Source organism: Notolepis coatsorum (assembly GCF_963971535.1).
Source record: "Notolepis coatsorum genome assembly, chromosome: 18".
Classification (NCBI taxonomy): Eukaryota; Metazoa; Chordata; class Actinopteri; order Aulopiformes; family Paralepididae; genus Notolepis; species Notolepis coatsorum.
In genome coordinates, this window is record NC_140182.1 from 40,166,073 (window position 1) to 40,186,117 (window position 20,045).

The following is a 20,045-nucleotide window of genomic DNA, read 5'->3' on the forward strand; positions in this document are numbered from 1 at the left end:
CGATTTTAATTCGAAGCTTCGATTTAAAAAAAAACTTTTTATTTTATTATTTTTTTATTTTTTTATCTTATGTTGTGGGACTTGTACAGCACTTTGGTAAACTTTGTTGTTTTAAAATGTGCTCTATAAATAAAGTGGATTGTTCACACACACACACACAAATCGAAGTAAAAAATAAAAAATGAAAATCGAAAAGCGAGAGACTAAACCTGTTGTTGTTAGCTTACATGCTAACGTGAATGGGATCGACCATAGCATTGCGGCTAGGCTAGCTACCATAGCAGTACAGCAGCTAGTTGAATGGATAAACGTTATTTAACATTGCAGAATGGGTACAATACAATACGGCTCAATACAAACAGTTGTTAAGGGGGGGTGCAGAGTCATCAACACAATGTACCACCAAGAGTGGAGAGTTTATGTCTCTCAAAAAGCGAGAGACTAAACCTAAAGCTCTTGTTGTTAGCTTACATGCTAACGTGAATGGGATCGGCCATAGCATTGCGGCTAGGCTAGCTACCATAGCAGTACAGCAGCTAGTTGAATGGATGAACGTTATTTCGATGGCACAAGCTTCGAACAGAAAAAATTAAAATAAAAGTGATTTTTTTTTCTTCTTTTTTTTTAACTTCGATTTTTTTTTTAAATGTTCGAAGCTTGTGCCATCGAACGAAGCTTCGAAGCTTCGAAGTATTTAAGACAGCCCTACAGAACACAGAACACAGTGTGCTGATGAGAGAGAGAGAACACAGTGTGATGATGAGAGAGAGAACACAGTGTGATGATGAGAGAGAACACACTTCAAAATCTGCTATTTAACACCTCAACATGACACAGGCCCCCGACTCTCATGCACACACACACCCAAGCCGTCTGCTCACCAGAAGGGGAGCTGGCAGAGTTTCAGGGAAGGTCGTGACCCAGGATTTGGCTCTTTCCTGGGCAGCTTGCCCATAAAAGTGTTGTGATAACAGATTAAAAGGATTTTCTGTGTGTGTGTGTGTGTGTGTGTGTGTGTGTGTGTGTGTGTGTGTGTGTGTACACTGTGTCCAACATCACACTGTGTTCTGTCTATAATAGTACAATAGTGTGTGTGTGTGTGTGTGTGTGTGTGTGTGTGTGTGTGTGTGTGTGTGTGTGTGTGTGTGTGTGTGTGTGTGTGTGTGTGTGTGTGTGTGTGTGTGTACCGTGTACACTGTGTCCAACACCACACTGTGTTCTGTCTATAATAGTGTCTGTGTATACTTGTGTACAAACGATTGTGTAAGACTGGGTGTTTTGTTAATCAAGAAAGATTAAGAAAGAAAAAAGAAACAAACCTTCTTACCTTGTCTATACTACTATCTACTATGTACTATGTCTATACTATCTACTACAGACCTGGGCATTGTACGGCCCGCGGGCCGATAATTAAAGAATAATTTTTTAATTAAAAACAATATTTTTTTTAATATTATTATTATTATTTTTTTTACTTTTTTCTTTTCATGTCAACGTTCACACGCACAATATACGCTTAGGAGACATGCTCAGAAGATGTTGGTTCTCTTTGGATCCACCTACATATGTGAACAGACATTCTCAGTCATGACGTTTACCAAGTCCAGGTACAGATCCTCTCTCACTGATGAACATCTGGCAGCTGTGCTTCGCATCTCCACCTCAGACATGCAACCTGACTTTGATGGACTTGTTAAAGCTCAACAGAGACTGGATTTCTCACACTGAATGAAAAAAAAGAACTGAAAAACACTAAAATGTGGAAATATAACAAGTGAAATGGGACACTTGATATTTTTTTTCTTTTTTTTGGACAGTTCTGAAAACATAAAATGTTTAATATAGGCATGTAAAGTAAAAAAGGCTACAAAACTGGGACACTTTTCTTTACACAGTTCAGTGACATGTCTTGTTTTTTTTTGCTATGAGATGATGTGATGTCTTTAGAAAGCTAAGAAAATCCTTGTTTCAATAGTATATGAAACTCAAAATGCCCTTTGTTATTAATGTTTGACATTTTGTTTATCATTTTGGAAATAAATTCTATTTGAATAAATGATATTTTTGAAAGCTAACCTCACCTTTTAATTGCCAAATAACAACATACACTCTTACCAGGGGTCAAAACAATGCAATTTACTGCTTTTTATATAGAAATAAAATGTATATTATGCATAATTGAGTTTGGAATTTTGGCCCGGCCCCCCAACATATTTTCAGTTGCTCATTCGGCCCCCTGGGAAAAATAATTGCCCACCCCTGATCTACTATATACTATGTCTGTACTACTATCTAATATCTGCTAAGCTACTATGCCTATACTACTATGTACTATGCTACTATACCTACCTATACTACTATGTACTATGCTACTATATCTATACTATGTACTATGCTACTATGCCTATACTACAATCGACTATACTTCTATGCTACTACAGTATGTCTATACTACTATGTCTATGCTACTATGTCTATAATTCTATGTACTCAAAGTGAAGCACTCAATTAACACCACTAACCCTAAGCTGCCAGAGTTGTACCCCTCTTGCTGACACGTTGCACACAATTCGTAAGTTGCTTAGGATAAAAGCGTCGGCTAAATGACTAAATGTAAAAATGTAAATCTCATGGCTCAACCAAAATGACTCGAATAAGCCTGGGGCGTCATAGGATTGTTCCTCTGTGTGTGTGTTTGTTGGGGGGGGGGGGTGATTCCAGATTTTGGAAGTTGGAAATATCCACGCAGCAAACTCCGGATTGGAAATAGCAACGCTGCATGGATATTTCCAACTTCCAAAATCTGGATTTTGGCAGCATCTATGTCAAAACGACCCCATATCTTCAAGCAGTTATTGAGAAAAGCGTTACGGCGTCTCTCTGCTGCTGCAGCGACATGCCTCCCTCCCTTATGGGCGACGGCTGCTTGGTTCTGGGTACAAAAACCTAGAAAGTGGGTCGTTGTTGAAGCCTATCCTATTAGCCAGTTAGCTACAGTGGGTCTTGGGAATGAGTCGAGTGCTCTGTGTACATTTACATTTACATTTAGTCATTTAGCTGACGCTTTTATCCAAAGCGACTTACAAGTTCTGTACGACAAGCCATCAGGAAGAGCACAACTCTATCAGCTGAGTAACAATGTTCATCAAAGTGTTGAGTGCTACAGTGTAGGTTAGTTTATAAGTGCATGACAGTATGGTTAGTTAGGGTTAGATTTTTTTTTTTTTTATTCAGATAATGGTTGAAGAAGTGCGTCTTTAGTCGACGGCGAAAGATTGGACGTGTTTCGGCTGTCCTAACTGGGGTGGGTAGTTCATTCCACCATTGTGGGGCAAGGACTGAGAATAGGCGACTTCTCTTTGATGACCCTCCCGGAGCTTGGATAGGAGTAGGTCTGAGGCGGCCAGAAGATGCAGAGTGTAGGGGTCTTGAGGGTGTGTAGTTAGAGACCATTGACCGGAGGTAGGCGGGAGCAGTTCCCTTTGCCGCACGGTATGCTAGGTCGAGGGCCTTGAAGCGGATTCGTGCAGCAATGGGGAGCCAGTGCAGGTCCCTAAGAAGTGGGGTGACATGGGCCGACTTCGGTAGGTTTGAGATCAGGCGGGCCGCTGCGTTCTGAAATCTGCGCACGGCACGTTGGAAAACTGAGCTGATCTGAATGCATTCTGGAATCTGCAACTCTTGTTTCTCCGCACACTGTTTTGGAGGAAGTGGGTGGGTGCAGAATCCAGGCTGTTATGTTAATGAATGGATTTCATTCATTCATTCAAACCTTTATTTATTCTCAAAAAGCCGTTGAGATTTACCCTCATTTGCAATGATACAGGCATATTAAAACAGATACAAAAAATAACACTAAATGAAGATAAAGGAAAAGAAAATCAGTTTAGATAATTAGACATTGAATAAATAGGACAAAAACACAGATGAAGAAAAAAACAAGCGTGAACTCACAGTAGCTGCTTTTTACAATAGGCCACCCTCGTTGCCACGCCCCCTTTTAGCCAACTGGCATGAACACACACTATTTACATTTAGGCCATGGTTACACTGGGGTTTTTGTTTTTGTTGCTGAATGATTACGTTTGCATGTCCAAGTTAAAAAGAAACGCTGTTTTGGCAGGAAAACGCGTTTCCCTAGCGGGAACACTGAAAAGGTGTTTTCGTTTTGGAAACTCGCCGACAATGGTACCATGTAATTTGCGCGAGCCGGATACGGAGCCACTCTGCCCAATGCCCATGTGCAGTAGAGACCGATGCCAAATTCTCCCCCTCCCAGACCCATTTCATGTCAACAAACCCTTACCACGCAAGAGTCGACTGCATGAACAGCTCAGAGCTCCTCTTTCAACATAACAAGCATTAAACAAAATGGCCCAGTCATCTATTCACTTTTGTTTAATACATGAGGCGTTGTCTAATGTTATCTAGCTGCTGATAGCTCCTGATATCAACATCTGATATCATCAGTTTGGCATTCGTTTTCGCAGGTGCTGGCTGGCTAGCGTCGCTCGTGAGCTAACGTTAGTTTCAGACCCTGTTAGTCAAGTTGAACTATCGCTCTGGGGACGCTGATTAATATAACAAGCTACAACAGTCTGCATTCCCTTAACAATTGTTTGTATTGAGCCGTATTGTACCCATTCTGCAATCTGTTAAATAACGTTTACATCCATTCATTCTGCTAGCATTAACGTTACTTCGCTGCTAGCCACAATGCTATACCGTTATACTGGCATATCCCAATCACGTTAGCACGTAAGCTAACAAAATCGGCGATATTTTTGTGAGACTAAACTCCGCTCTTGGTGGTCAATTGTGTTGATGTTAGTTTTGTTTCATCAACAAATCATCAACAAATGAGGCAGAACACACAGTGAATCAGTTTTTGTTTATTGCACTTTATTTCTTGCTGAAAAATAAATGCTATGTGGCTAAATGGCTCATGCGAGGTATAAAGATGGTGGCTTTTGAGATTTTGAGCAGGATGTGGAGTGTCTCGTTCAACCTTTCTGATTGGTTGAAAATGGCCTTCATGTATGAACTACATCGCCATCTACTGCTTTGGCATTGTACTACATGTATATAGTAGACGAGACAAAACAACGTCTAACTTAACTCTTACTTGCCTGCCAATACACAGTGTTCTGAAAAGCTAAATGAAACGAAAATGAAATGGCCCTAGTGTAACCGCAGCCTTAGTAATTTAGCTGAACGCTTCTATCCAAAGCAACTTACAAATTGTGAACAACAATTCAGCAGGAGGGGTACGTCTCTGGCTGAAGGGTCAGTGGTATTGTTTGTCAAACAGTGTTGAACTTGACACGCACAGTCGCACACACACAAACACCTGACCTCCAAGCCCAATTTCAGCCTCCTAGGGTGAAACCTGTGGCCAACAAGGTCAACATTTAAAACAGTTACAAACTGAAGCAGGGAGATTTGTAATCATGTTTTTAAATTGTCCATACTATAGGATAGTGGAGTATTGATGTTTTCAAGATTCAAGATTCAAGAGTTTTATTCATGACATACATACCAGGGCATACAGTGAAATGCGGTTGGCCATGCCCGCTTCGATTGTGCAATAAAAACAATAGTAATAATAATAAAAAAGATAACTATACTAGATATTGTAAATAGACATGTTAATGAATCGCTTAACTCATTCAGCGCCAGCTATTATCCTCATCCCTGTAGTCAATGGGCCACACTTTAAAAGATAGGCATTTTCACTGTGCGTCACGATGTTTGCAGAGCTATATATATATATTCTATATTATAGCTATGGAGACAATACTATGGCTCAATTTACAGTCACTATCTGTCGTCCATCATGTAATTTTTTTAAAATTTTGCGTGTTATCCCGTGGTGAATATTGTATAGTTTCAGAGTGATCCGGGCTAATTCCTGGAAGCTGAGTTATGGAGCGATATGTGCATTTTGCGAATGTCGTTTGCGTTGCCTGGACACGATATTATTTCCAAATCAAAGGTATATAATAGGTATTATGTTTCATCACGAAGGCATCAAAGGGGGGAGGGGGTGTTTTGTGATGCTCTGATCGTCAGCAACAGCATACGTTTTGAATACTACATACGTTGATCGTTGCGATCGATGTGAAATCATTGTAGGATCAAAGTAGGATTGATGTCATATAGTCCTTACCTTTGCTATGAGTTATTCCAAAATGAATATACCAATTGTTTGATCACGATTTCCAGTATTGATGTCCATCGGGTCCCTGACATGAAATAGCACAAAATATGCATCAAGTTGCTCGAATGAAGTGTTTCACTTGCCGGGGTCCAAATTCTCTGCCCGGATCATATAAAATGTAACACACAGTGTGAAATAAGGTTTCAAAGGGTAGGCGATATTGCCACCTAGCAGGATTCGGCTGGCATTGCACTCTCGAGGTCTCAGAATGAGTTCCAATGATAACACTGAGGTCCGTGACAGTGTATAGATTCAGAATATTACTCGTTATTGGCGGTCAAGCGATGGCGGCCAATAACGAGTATACTCGTGATTGGTGACCAATGAGTTAAAGGCACTGGATCCTATGTACATACCGATACAACAATCACAACAAGTTAATTTCTTAAAGTGTCCTTTTCCTTCCTTTAAAGTGTCCTTTTCTTGTGTGTTTAAAGTGACCTGTGGTGCGTTTGTGAGTGCAAGTGCACAATGTTGTGTTGTGTGTGTGTATGTGTGTGTTCATGTGTGCTTGTGTGTGGAGAGATCAGTGTTCAGTGTTCTGATGGCCTGAGGGAAGAAGCTGAGCCTTAGCCTCTCTGTTCTTGTTGCGTGTATACGGAGGCGCTTGCCTGACCGCAGCAGCTTAAACAGGCTGTTATTGGGGTGGTGAGGGTCCTTCATTATTCTACAGGCTCTGGATTTGCACCTCCTATTGTATAGGTCCTGCAGGGGTGGTAGTGCAATACCCGTAGTCCATGTTTAGAGTGAGTTGAAGATCATTCCAAGAAGCTGGGGCATTCAAATAAAAGGCTGACTTTCCAAGTTCAGTCTGTACTCTGGGGACCTTAACACTTTGAGTGCCAGCGACGCATTTTGTCGTTAGTTCATGCCGCCAGTTGAGTGCCGGCAACGCTATATAGCGTGTTTGTCGTATTTTTTTTATTGGCGATTTGAATTCATATTTCATCAATCGAGCCTCACGCTAGTGTTGCAGAGTCTCTCTGAGCTCAATTGGGAAGATACCGCCCCCTATCGTCTCTCCCTGTGTAACTGCACCCCATTAGTTTAGACTGATGAAGGGGGGGGGGGGGGGGGGGGGGGGGCAGTTTCCTCATTTTACTTTTCCATCAAGCCAACTGAAGAGAGTAGACCCAAGTTGATCGCCGGCCCTCAGAACAGCGTGGATTATGTATTTCCAGCACCCAACGCTGAATCAATAAACGCGATCGATATTTGGAATGGTGATCAGGAATTGGAATAATCTTTTTGGATAACATCATATCTGAGGTAAGGAATCTATTTTACCAGTCTTGGGGTAATCAGAGCTTTTTTCACAGATATATCAACGTGTCCCATATGTGTGTGTGTGTGTGTGTGTGCTCGCTGATCAGGAAATGAGAGAATATACTTTTCAGATCGCTTCTATAGCATGCATAAGTACACATATACTATCGATAATCTAGCGTTTATTATTTGAAAACGATTCATAAATAGGCCGAAAAATTACAACGTTTTTAGAATATTCCAGTCAATTCCGTTTTTAGAATATTCCAGTAAATGCCGTTTATCACGGAATCTATATATTTTCCTGAAAAACGAGGGCTTTTCAAAATGCTATAAAACGGAAATTAACCGATTAAAAAACAATCCGTTTCGACAATGTTGACTGCAAACAAGTCATTGATAAGTGACAGGCAGATTAGACACATAGCCATAATTTAAGACAGAGATTATGCGTTCACAACGCTATCATTGAAGTGGGTGCTGGCATTTAACCACGTTTTACCATGTTCACCAGTGGTAATCAAAGTGTTAAGAATCAGTCAGTCAGTCAAAAAAAAATTAAAAATACAAAACACTTTGATTGCCAGCATGGGGTGGGCTATTTATCGCTTGAGTGCCAGCACGTTAGTCAATGAGAGGGCGAGCACAACACAAGATTATTCCAATTCCTGATCGCCATTCCAAATATCGATCGCGTTTATTGATCCAACATTAGACCTCGAAACAGATCATCCACGCTGCTTTCGGTTGCCCCAATGAATGCAATAGTCTCCGGTTACATGCCTGAGAAGTAAAATGTGAAATCCGGAGTTTTCTTATCACATGCATTTTCATTGAGTCCATTCCAATGGGTGCAATACCATCCGGGAGACGATAGGGGGCGGTATTTGCCCTTTTCGAGCTCATAGACAGTCCCAATGATAACGTGAGGCTGGATTGATGAAAAATGAATGGATATCGCTAATAAAAGAAATAACGATTAAATAACGAGATTTCTCGTCATTGGCACTGAACGCATGGCGGCCAACAACGAGATTTCTCGTCGTTGGCACTCAATGTGTTAAAGATGAACAGATACTGTACCTATTTCTATTGCACTTCTTTGCCAGAGAAGACCAACCCACTTTATTATACTGGACCCAGTGGTGAGTTCCATATCCATCACCAGTAATACATCTGAGAGCAGAATGATTCTCTAGTCTAGACCGTTTCTAGATAATTCAGAGTGGAAGGAGCAGCATTTCTATAAACCACACCTCCATAATCCAAGACAGATAGAAAAACTGCTTCAACAACCCTCAACAAACCAATTTTTGCAGTAATCTAGTCTATGGTATTTATTTGAATTTATTTATTTTATTTTATTTAGTCGTTATGGCAATTATTTTCCTGGTCGTTGCGCGCATTGCCCCACTGTCGGCCTGGGGAGGGTGTAGTAGACTATCACATGCCTCCTCCGATACATATGGAGTCGCCAGCCGCTTCTTTTCACCTGACAGCGAGGAGTTTCACTGGGGGAACGTAACGCGTGCAGAGGTTATAACGCTATTTCCCCCAGATCCCCACCCTGCTGAACAGGCGCCGACAAGTAGGAGTCGCTGTTTGCCACGACCAGGACTTATACCCCACCGGCTTCGCACCCGCGAACACTGACAATTGTGTTCGTAGGGATGACTGACCAAGCTGGAGGTACCGCTGACAGCTGGTTTCTCTGCGGTGGTAGGCGAGTGCTTAGCCTTCAACACAGTCTCCCACACTATGCTCCTAAACCAGCTGTCTGACCACCTCGGCCTCACCGGTACAGCTCTCTCCTGGTTCCACTCATATCTCTCCAGCAGGAAACAGTTTGTCATCATCAGAGCCTCTAGTTCCAGTAGGGCAGCATGTGGTAGTCTACACCCTCCCCAGACCGAGAGAGGAGACATGTGGTAGTCTACACCCTCCCCAGACCGACAGAGGAGACATGTCGCTGCTGTCGGGACAAAACCTCATATAACTCCGTAGATCATCCTCCATATGTGTGTGTGGGTTTTACAAAGTTTAAACAATGGGAAAGCATTAAACCGATCATCTGTCTAAACCTCCTAACTCTATTCACCCTCAAATCTGTGTTTGTTTTTTTCATCTGCTGAAAAGTTGGGTTTTTGGAGTTATGAGGTTTTGTCCCGACAGCAGCGATGTGGTAGTCTACACTCTCCCCAGACAGACTGAGGAGGCATGTGGTAGTCTACACCCTCCCCAGACCGACAGAGGAGACATGTGGTAGACTACACCCTCCCCAGACCAACAGAGGAGACATGTGGTATTCTACACCCTCCCCAGACCGAAAGAGGAGACATGTGGTAGTCTACACCCTCCCCAGACCGACATAGGAGACATGTGGTAGTCTACACCTCCCCAGACTGACAGAGGAGACATGTAGTCTACACCCTCCCCAGACCGACAGTAAGGCAACACAACGACCAGGAAGGGAATTGGCATAACGACTAAATTAGGGACATGGGAGCAACGATAAAAAAGAAAAAAAGAATCCAGGTCAGTGGGCTGCTTCCCAGAATGCCTCTACATTCCCTACGATTCCATATACTTTCAATTATTCATCTCGGCTCATGGCCTCCTCAGCACGGCAGCCCTCAGAAGAGGAACACCGTGCAGCAGGAGCTCTTTATGGGCCACAGACACCATTGTTGTTTTCCCCCCTAATACAGGGATATCTTACGGCAGCACTGCTGCAGAGAGTAGGCAGAAAAAGACACACACTCTCTTAGAACCTTTACCAGATTTATCGTTACGGAGGCAGGAATCCAGGCGAGTCTCGGAGTTTCTCCCACGGAAGTGTTTTCTAAGCAATTAATGTGTGTTTTCAGCCGCCGCCTTGGCACCATATCAAAAGAGAGCAGACGCTGCAACAGGGAGGGGAGCGCTCAGAACGGTGTCATTGGAACCCATTGAATATTCAAATCTAATGAGGGCTAGATGTGCATCATTTAGCCTACCATTTATTTCCAACTGGTGCAAAATACTAAATAGCAAGCTGTACCAGTACTGTATGAGTGCTTCAAATTTGGTTTAGCTGATGCTTTTATCCAAAGCAACGTACAAGTTCTGTACAACAAGTTAGCAGGAAGAAGTCCTGTAGTCCAGCTGACTAATTATGTTGTTGAATTTACAATCGCTACGACTGATCACTGCTGCTTTAGGTGTAAAACAATTCATAAAGCATTCCCTTAAACAAACAAGTCATAGATCAAGTTGAAATGACCTGATATATCATTATACTGTATGACTTGACTTTAGGGGTTGACCGATAAATTGGTTTACCACGTTTTGGTTTTAATTTTGGACGTTTTCAAATAATTTATTGAAATTCAGATAATGGCCTGCCGTCATTACCAATCGTTAACGCGCTCTAGTGGGCTCCATTTGGATGTTAATGGTACCGTATGCTATTCCCCAAGGGGATAAATAAAGGAACACTTGACTTGACTTGATGAATCCATACTGTATACAACCATTTCCTATCTTACCGGGAAAGAGAAAGGGACTAAATATTGCTCTAAAGTTTAGCAATAACTTGACGAGATAAAAGTATGTATATGAGATATTTTATATCCATAGGTTGGCAATATGTTGACAGGCTACATTTTAAAGGTCCCCTATTGTAAAAATGGCCTTTTCCATGCTGCAGTGATTTCCTGGCTGTTGCTAAAGAAAGGAGCTAGCCGCCCTGTACCAAGTCTTCGGGACCGAAAGACACAGAAAGTATCGAATCAGTAAGTACATAAGTCGTAATTAGTTAATTAGCAGTAGGACCTCGTTCATTCATCCGTTTGTGTCAATAGTGTATCAACGTTAGCGTTTGCGGTAGTCCTCCGTCTGTCTGTGTGTGTGTGTGTGTGTGTGTGTGTGTGTGTGTGTGTGTGTGTGTGTGTGTGTGTGTGTGTGTGTGTGTGTGTGTGTGTGTGTGTGTGTGTGTGTGTGTGTGTGTGTGTGTGTGTGTGTGACTGTCAGTCAAAGCACATTGCTAGTATGGGCGGAGCCCAGCCAAAAACAGCTTGTACTTTGGAAGGGGAGAAATAGGTGCACCAAAGTACTTGATTAAAAATACAAAACATACAGATGTGTTCCATAGACTCAAAGGAATTGTGTAAAATTGCCCAAATAGTGAACAATAGGGGACCTTTAAGGCTACAGCGCTAATAGAGGTACCATATGAAACTAGAGATTGCAACGAATGTTTGACAGAAACATCTGTCTTATTGCCCACCTTAATTCTCCCTTAATCGGTACTGGACCCAACTTTGACACAAACAGAAACTAAATTGAACTGAAATAAACTTGTAGGAATAAGCTACTTGCACATTTGGTAAAGTAGTACGTGAAGACTAGAGCTAATGGAACACTGACAACACTGTAGGCTTATGTGAGAATGAACACAGTAGTAGAGACACTGTTATGGTCGACAGTAATCACATGTAACCGAGCCAAACAGTCTACCCAGATGTCACATTCTATCTCAGGTCATAGGTTCAGGACCCTATTATACAATCCTGGCACAACCTCCACAGTTGCATAATTTCAGAAGATTAACCCCCCCCCCCCCCACCCACCCGCTCCACATACTCCTGTCAATCTGTCAATCTCTCCATTTCTTTTCCCATATCTCCTTATTTCGCTCTCTGATTGCTTCCTACGCCATGTGATTTTCTGCAAAGCCACTGCTGCATCCATCCTGCATTTCACCACCGTCTGTAAATTAGACATATTCAGTAAACAACTTCATGTTCAGGAGGGGATTTTATTTGCCTTGTGACCCAGAACTGGGCGGTTTGTCGGGATGATTAAATAAACAACAACAACAAAAACAACATGAACTCTGGGTACTGACAGGAATAGGCCGTGTTCCTCTTGGCTACAAACAGGTTGACTTGTTGCATGATACCAATTTGTTTCACACCACATGACTGGGGCTGGTCAATTAATTAAAAAAAGAATGTGTAGGTTTTTTAATTTTTTTTGCATTTATTGCTTTTCATGGTCAGACATGACCGACAGAGGAGGAGAGGATGAACGGGAGAAGAGGCGGGGAAGACATGCGACAAATGTCACCGGGAGCAGGAGGCGAACCCGGGACGGCCGCGTAGGTGTGCGAGGCACTATGCAGTGCGCCACGAGGGCGCCCCAATTAATTTAAATTTGATAGAAATCGCAACATAGAGAAATATCCAAATTGCAGGAGGCTGCAATATTTTATGTTAATAATAATTGTGTGTCAAAACACCATTCTAAATTAAGGAATGTGGTGCTGTAGAGATGCCCTGTCATACAAATAATATTCTGCATAAGAAGTCATCTTTGTTTGGTACAGGCCCCCCTGAAAATAACCGAATTTTAATACTTTGTTCAGTGAAAATAAAAAATGTTAAGCAAAGAGAAACAAACTCCTCCAATATCGTAAATCCTTATATCGCAATTGCAATACCGGTCAAAAGACTTGCAATATGATATGTTTTCCATATCGTCCAGCCCAACACATTACCATTAATTAGTAGGATTTCTTCCAAATCTGTCTCCCACTTGACGTCTCTATAAAACCATCTGTCTGCTTGCATAAGAGGACAGGTGGCCCGCATATGGTTGTGCAACCAACGGTTCAGACAGCTCTTCATCACATACACACAAACACGCATGCGACACACACACACTGTACTTACACACACACATACTGTACTTACACGCACACACATACACACACACAGACTGTACTTACACACATACACAGACACACACACACACTGGAGAGACTAAATCAAAGTCTATAGTCTTGACAGCAACGCTGAGAATGTATCTTTAATGTTCTATATTTGGGACAATTCTAAATGTTAGTTTGTTCCCTCGATGCCACACAGCAGGGTTTGTGAGCAGGAGTATATTGTAGGGGGAAAAAAGCGGGATTTAAAAAAATAAAAATGCTAAATGGCAGACATCAGAGAGTCAGAGATTTTATTTGCCATGTATGGACAAATCCACATTGGAATACATGGGTGGTCCTACTGGTAAAGTTATAGACTAAGGATAGCTCTGCATGTGTACAAAGTCTCATGTCAGTTGGACTTACAGTGTACAAGTAATGGCATTTCAGTTGCACACTTTGACCTTTGATTGCAGCGCCACTATTGGGCCAAGCTGGTGTGATATTTGTTGTGATGCAAACCAATATCTGTCATTGTGGCAGATTTCATGTCTCTATCATGCATTATGTTGTGGCAAACAAAACTGATTAAAATCTTTGGACAGACTGACCGGCAGAGCGACTTATAGGCTTCAGCCGCTCTGTCTCAGATAAAAACTATTCAGTGCTTCATCCAGAGTTCTAGACTACCTCGTCTTTACTATATGGACCGCAATGGGGCTGAGAAAAAAGGAGATGCCAGATGCATTCATCATTAGACTCAACAGGCTAAATAAAAGGAAAAGAGCAACATTATTTTCAGTTCTAAAATGACAGGCAGACTTCAAAACCATGGAAACCGGACTGTAGATGTAAACGGATTGATGTGCAAACCTTCCACTGCAACGCGTTTGATCTCTCTGCACGACACTCCTGAGCCGTGCACTCAAACGCTGACACGCATCTTTTTGGTCTTCCTCTCAGATTTGGGAGCATTTGTACTTGTCTGTTGTTGTTTAAAAACGTATAATAATAAATGGATGCGTTAGTGCTCAGCTCAGCTCTTTCTCTTTGTCCTCTTATGATCTAACTGCTACACATGAATGCAGGATAGGTTCGGCTAAAAATAGCTCCATCAAAAATTGGCATATACAGATGCAACGTGCACGCAGGTGTCATTCAATATTGCATTTGAATGTGATGTGTACCATAAACAAATATTAAAACAAAGCAAAGTGAGCCCATGACGTATGTATCCCTGTATGGATGTATGATGCAGCATGTGGATCATATGAGTGGGTAACTGTATCCTAAGATACATTATACACACGTTCCACCTCTACTCTTTTGAAAGTCATCCTCTTTGCGTGAAACTATGAAAAGTACATTAGTCTACTACCTTCACCGTTGACTTGCTACAGGCAGCTGAGACGTATTGAGCAAGGCATACCTCGATAAAACTATCATGGTTTCACTTTGCTCTCATCACTCCCCGCTGACCTCTACATCATCCCAGCAAGACCCCCCATCAGCTCAATCAACACAGACAGACTAGGATTACAGTTAAAGAGCACTCGTCAATGCGATCACAAACAACAACTCCTCCCTACGATACTCTGATTTAAGATAGGGACAGCTGGTCTGTGAATAATTAACAGAGAGCATTACAGTATCACTAATGCCCCGTTGAAGAGACCTACTTCCAAAATCAATACAGCGCATCCATATAATCTGGCTGGAGTGCACACATATGGTTGATGGTTGGATAAATATTTACTGTGTGCATTACCACTCTCTCTCTCTCTCTGGAAGCATGTAATGTGCCAAATATACCAGTGATTCAATTTGTATCAGAGCATCCACCGTGCGAGAGCAGCCAGTGAATCTGTTTGTTTTGGCAGAACTAAACACACACAGGGAAAACAGGCTCCTTATAGACAGGATAGCAAGAGAAGCGGGGGAATACAGAAAGAATGTGGACATGTGTGGGCCAACAGCTCCAATTCATTGCATGGCAAATGCTGTAATACTAAGATACTTCCTGCACCAAAATATTGAGAGATGTCAAATTCACACAGGCATAAATTGGAGCTTAATGGTCCTTCTCACGTTACCTTTTTCCATTTACCCTGCGGATGGAGGCTTCCATTAGATTGCAGGACAGAAACTTTGCAAAGCCTCTCCGAGAATAATCAAATTATTTCCACTGCCAGAAAGCTTGAGTGGAGCTATTTCCACAGCCATAAGGATTATGATGGAGACCACTTTTATAGGAATTTCTAACCAGATATTTGCAATGGATGCCATTTCTCAGAGAACACTGCCCTGACGCAATAGAGCCTAATTTGTATCACTGCTTGCACATATAATCTAAAAACGAACACTAGGCTATAATGTAAAGGAGCAGTTCCAAGCACTTTTTTTTGTACAGCCTACTGTTTCACACACAAGAAATTGGATTTACATTTATAAAGTAAGTGGGCTACTTCATATCTTCACGTTTCTTGGAAAGGGTAGCCTGCAGTAGTTGGCTGTTTGGACAATGTAGCCTATTGTGGGCTATAGCCAGTTCAGTTCAGCCTGTCTTAACATTTGGAAACGCTCAAAAACACCAACTCTGCGTCACTCTGGTGACTCTGTAGCTTATTCCAAATCCGTATAATAATAATAATAATAATAATAATAATAATAATAATAATAATAATAATAATAATAATAATAATAATAATAATAATAATAATAATAATAATAATAATAATAATAATAATTAACAAGAAAAAAGTGCAGGCAGTCATACGTCAAATGATGTTTGATGACAGCACGCAATAAACGAACAGACCAGCAAACTAACCTTTCTGCTGCTTGAAGGACTGTATTGACCCCGAGTGATGCACCATTTTGACGTTTGACGGGTTCCCGCCGTAGATTATATTCCGTATTTCGAAAAGCAGAATTGCAGAATACATGCAAGAAACTATGGTGGGATTGCGTAGGTGTTCTTTGCAGATCCCATCCTGCCAAACGATCTCACGAGCGATGCGCAAACCCCAAACACCTGTCTAAGCTCCGCAATGTGCTCCCCCATCCACGGCTGTTGTCATGGTAACGTACTGTAAGGGGCGGTTCCTGAAACACGGCTTCCCAGTAACTTGAGTACAATTACCGTGAGAGAGACGTACTCTAATGGGTCGTTTCACGAGCTGATTAACTTTCGACAGCGAGGACAACGACATCATTTGTTACATCACCAATCAGCCTGTCCCAGATGGTGAAAACACTGAGTCGCTGACCGTCTATACAGTGTATCGGACAGTTGACCTAGGCTATAGCCACATGGACGCAAGCTTTTTTCTGGCGAGTCTATATACACTTCCATGGGGTGCATTAGAATAAGATAGCTGTGATTGTGAAGAACAACTCCCAAACAAATCAATATGCTACCTGACTGTGTTGACACTTGACACTCTATACGAACTCAGAGCAGAGCCAGTTTCAGAACGGTAGGCATATATAAATAATGAATACCGAAGCAGCCTCTGGCACATACACAGTACATTTCCTCAGTTTGAGTAAAATGTACTCAGTTTGAGAAAAATTTACTCTGCGAAATTGACTGCGAGTTGTATAGCATTGATTTGAGCCTGTTCATATTGTTTTACTACAATTTGACATTTAATTATTTTAATTACATTCTTTCTTACATGTCTTTCTTTCTTATATACAGTAATATCCATTCCATTGACAATCAATAATTTTTTATTATGGGTTTTGACATTCACGTGCATGGTGGACGTTCTTTGACATGGAAAATAGGTATCATTAATCACCTATCCCATTTATTCGAAGGCCCTGACAAACAAGGGACGATCAATACAAATTTAATAAGCCTATATTTTATATAATCGCTGCATCAGTTCGGCTTGGACTTTTATTTTGCATTTCATAGCCGTAATCAAGCAAATAAACAGTGTGAGAGCAACAAAAAAAAAGTGTTATCATCCGTGGATATGCTGTATCTGCAAGGTGACTGGTCCTATCTCAAGGTCATCAGTGGCCCCTTAGCCACCTCCAGTCAGAGAACCTTGGGTCCCTGGGAGAGAGAGCGCGTGTCGAGTCACTTCCATCTCTACTCCCCCTGCAGTGCTCGGTGGACACAGTGCTACGGGTGCTGATTCAATCTGACAACGGTGTACATATCCCCTTTGGTTTGATTGGATTCAATTGTGATTAATATTAATACTTCTTGTTTTTCTTGTTTTTTATTTAACTTTTTTTTACAGTGTAATATGTGCAAATGACACGTAATTAATTCGGTCGGCAATAATTTAATGGATGCAAGTAAAATCTCATGTTGGTTATGAATCAACATGAGACAACAACAAATATATTATATGAATAAACATACACGTTATTTTCATTAAGAATTTTGTCATTTCTATTCCAATTTTGCATTTGATTTCCTCATTCATGGACACATTTCAATGTATATACAAAGGTATATACAGTACAGCAAGACTATATACAGTGGTACAAGTATGAACATGTAAAATCCATAACCAGTGGTCTAAATAACGTGAGTATATACAGATATAGATATATATGTACACCTGAATATGTCTGACAATAATTCAATGTGTCTAACGCTAATTCCTTGCATTCCCTGTGTTTGCGAGGACGTTGTATAACCGGCTGACCGCTCTTGATCCTTCCTATCATAACATTGACACTTCATAGTGGGACAGGATACAGGTGCCACCAGGGGGAGCTGGTGACGACGTTGGGCAGGGAGATACAGGTGAAGAAGGATGGGCTCAGGGCGCAGCGCCGACGGAGGCACTTCCTCTTCAGCGTTTTCCACGGAGGGAAGAGGACGCACAGAGCTGGAGCTCCGGAGATCAGCACGCGAGATAAAAACCCAGTTACGAAGCGGGTTAGTAATGAGTATGCGATAGCTTAGCTTTTAGTTAATGCGGAAGAGACTTTGTGAACTAAGAAGCAGACGAGCTACTACCGAAGAGTGTGGTAGATATTGCTGAAGTATAGCCGTCGAGACAGGGGGTCGCCGTAGCCCACAGCTTAGCTTCAGTTAGGCCTAGGGCCCAGTTTTAGCCCGCATGTCGCCCCACCCCCTTCAGCCCAGCAGCGGACGTCACTGCACTGCACGCTCCTCCAGCCCCTCCAAGCCGTTACCCCCAGCAGTCACCTGCCCAACGTCTACCCAGCCCCGCTGCCTGTTATCACGGGACCTCACGACGGCCATCTCACCACACGGACGGTTGGTGGTGGGAGCGGGCCCGCAGCAAGCGCTCCGAGTGCTGAAACTTTATCGGTAGACATTCTCTCTGTGTGGCACAGGCTCCTTAAGGGCGAAGAGAAGCAGTGCTTTGAACTGACGCTGGTAACAGTGTTTAGGGGCGCCCCGACCTTTTATTATTTTGGGGAAAAGCCGGCTATAGATAGGACTTTTATTTGCAACGTGGGCCCACTGTCATTTTGGTTGAGTGTAATAATAACGTGTGTTCTTTGATAAAAATCCCATTGAACTCCTTTATCCCTCTCCCTCTTCCTCCCCTCTCTCCCCCACCTACTGTACAGAGAAGCGGAGCAGTAGATAACCCTTAAAGGGAAGAGGTTATTACTGTGTCTAGCCCAGTGTGGGAATAACTTGAGTCTGTAGTATAGAGCGAGAGCACTAGGTGCCCAGTGTGGAAATAACTTTCATAGATGTGTGATAATGGCGGCTAGGTGGTGCAGTGGGCAAGGCGCTCACCACCAATGCAGGAGACGCTGGGTTCGAGCCCAGCTCTCCGCATTGCTATCAGCTTGGCTGGTCGTTCATACTAATACAATTGGCAGTATTAGGGGGTGGGAAGCTGATGGGTGGGGATCGGACGTTGTGGACAGCGACTCCTACAGGTCGGTTGGTGCGCCTGCGCAGCAGAATCAGGAAGCCTCCCACGCAGACCCCCGACGCTGAGAGATCGCGCTGTGCAGGTGAAAAGATGCGACGGCTGCTTCCTCGAGTACCGGAGGGGACACGTGATGTAAGGCTTCGTCCACATTGCAGCCGGCTTGTGGGAGGCATGGCCTAACAGCGTTCGAGACAGGGGAGGGTAGAATTGGACGATACGAAATTGGGATGGGAGAAAAATAGAAAAATGGGAGAAAAAGTAGATAAAAAAAAATAGATGTATGATCATTTGTAACGTGCATCAGACTTAAAGTAAAGGAGAAGTAAATGGGACCACTGTGTGCGTGTCTGTTAATGTGCATCTTGCCTAACCTTTTCCTTATGTTTTTTTTCCTTATGGTAATGTTTATTACAATTTAACCCTTTCCCCACCCCCTGCCTATAGTTTATTGTGAAAGGTCTCCACTCATCATTCGCGAAGGATACTGCTTTGGGGAGCGAATATATCATCCATCTTTACTGCCATCGGGTGTGGGAGGGCCCAGGAAGTATTGGGGGAAGTGTGGGTGTGTGGGGAGCTGCTGTTGATCGCCCTGGAGGGCAAGAAGGACCAGCGCACCATTCCTAGGTTAGTGAATCCTAGGCCCCATCCACTCCCGCTGCTCGACCTCCACTTCAACATTCCTGGCCTACAGTCGGGGACCCAGCTGGACCCAGCTCTGCTGTGTTCCCACTACCAGGTGGCCGTGTACATCCACTCCCATAAAGCAGGGATAATCCACCATGCTACATATATACAGAGCAAAAAAACACCATAATCAGACAGTGCTCCCTGTGACAAGGCTGAACGTACCTTGTGCACTAAAATACTTTAAAACACAAGGAGAAGCACTGCTACAAAAATACAGAATTTATTGTTCATAAAAGCAAGTCACAAACACATTGGTTGGCAGGTACTCTGCGAAAAGACCTCCTTT

The 20,045-nt window shown here is 42.5% G+C and overlaps 1 protein-coding gene across 3 annotated transcripts in view; it reads right to left on the reverse strand.

Moving 5' to 3' along the window:
- The window catches only part of ano3 (anoctamin 3), a gene marked incomplete at both ends in the record, with an annotated part of 99,535 nt that extends 83,481 nt beyond the window's left edge, over positions 1-16,054 (reverse strand). For all 3 annotated transcript variants that reach the window (XM_084335321.1, XM_084335320.1, XM_084335319.1), the window contains one exon: positions 16,009-16,054. In XM_084335321.1, the coding sequence (XP_084191447.1) occupies positions 16,009-16,054 (46 nt within the window). The remainder of the gene's footprint in view (positions 1-16,008) is intronic.
- Positions 16,055-20,045: the final 3,991 nt, after the last annotated feature.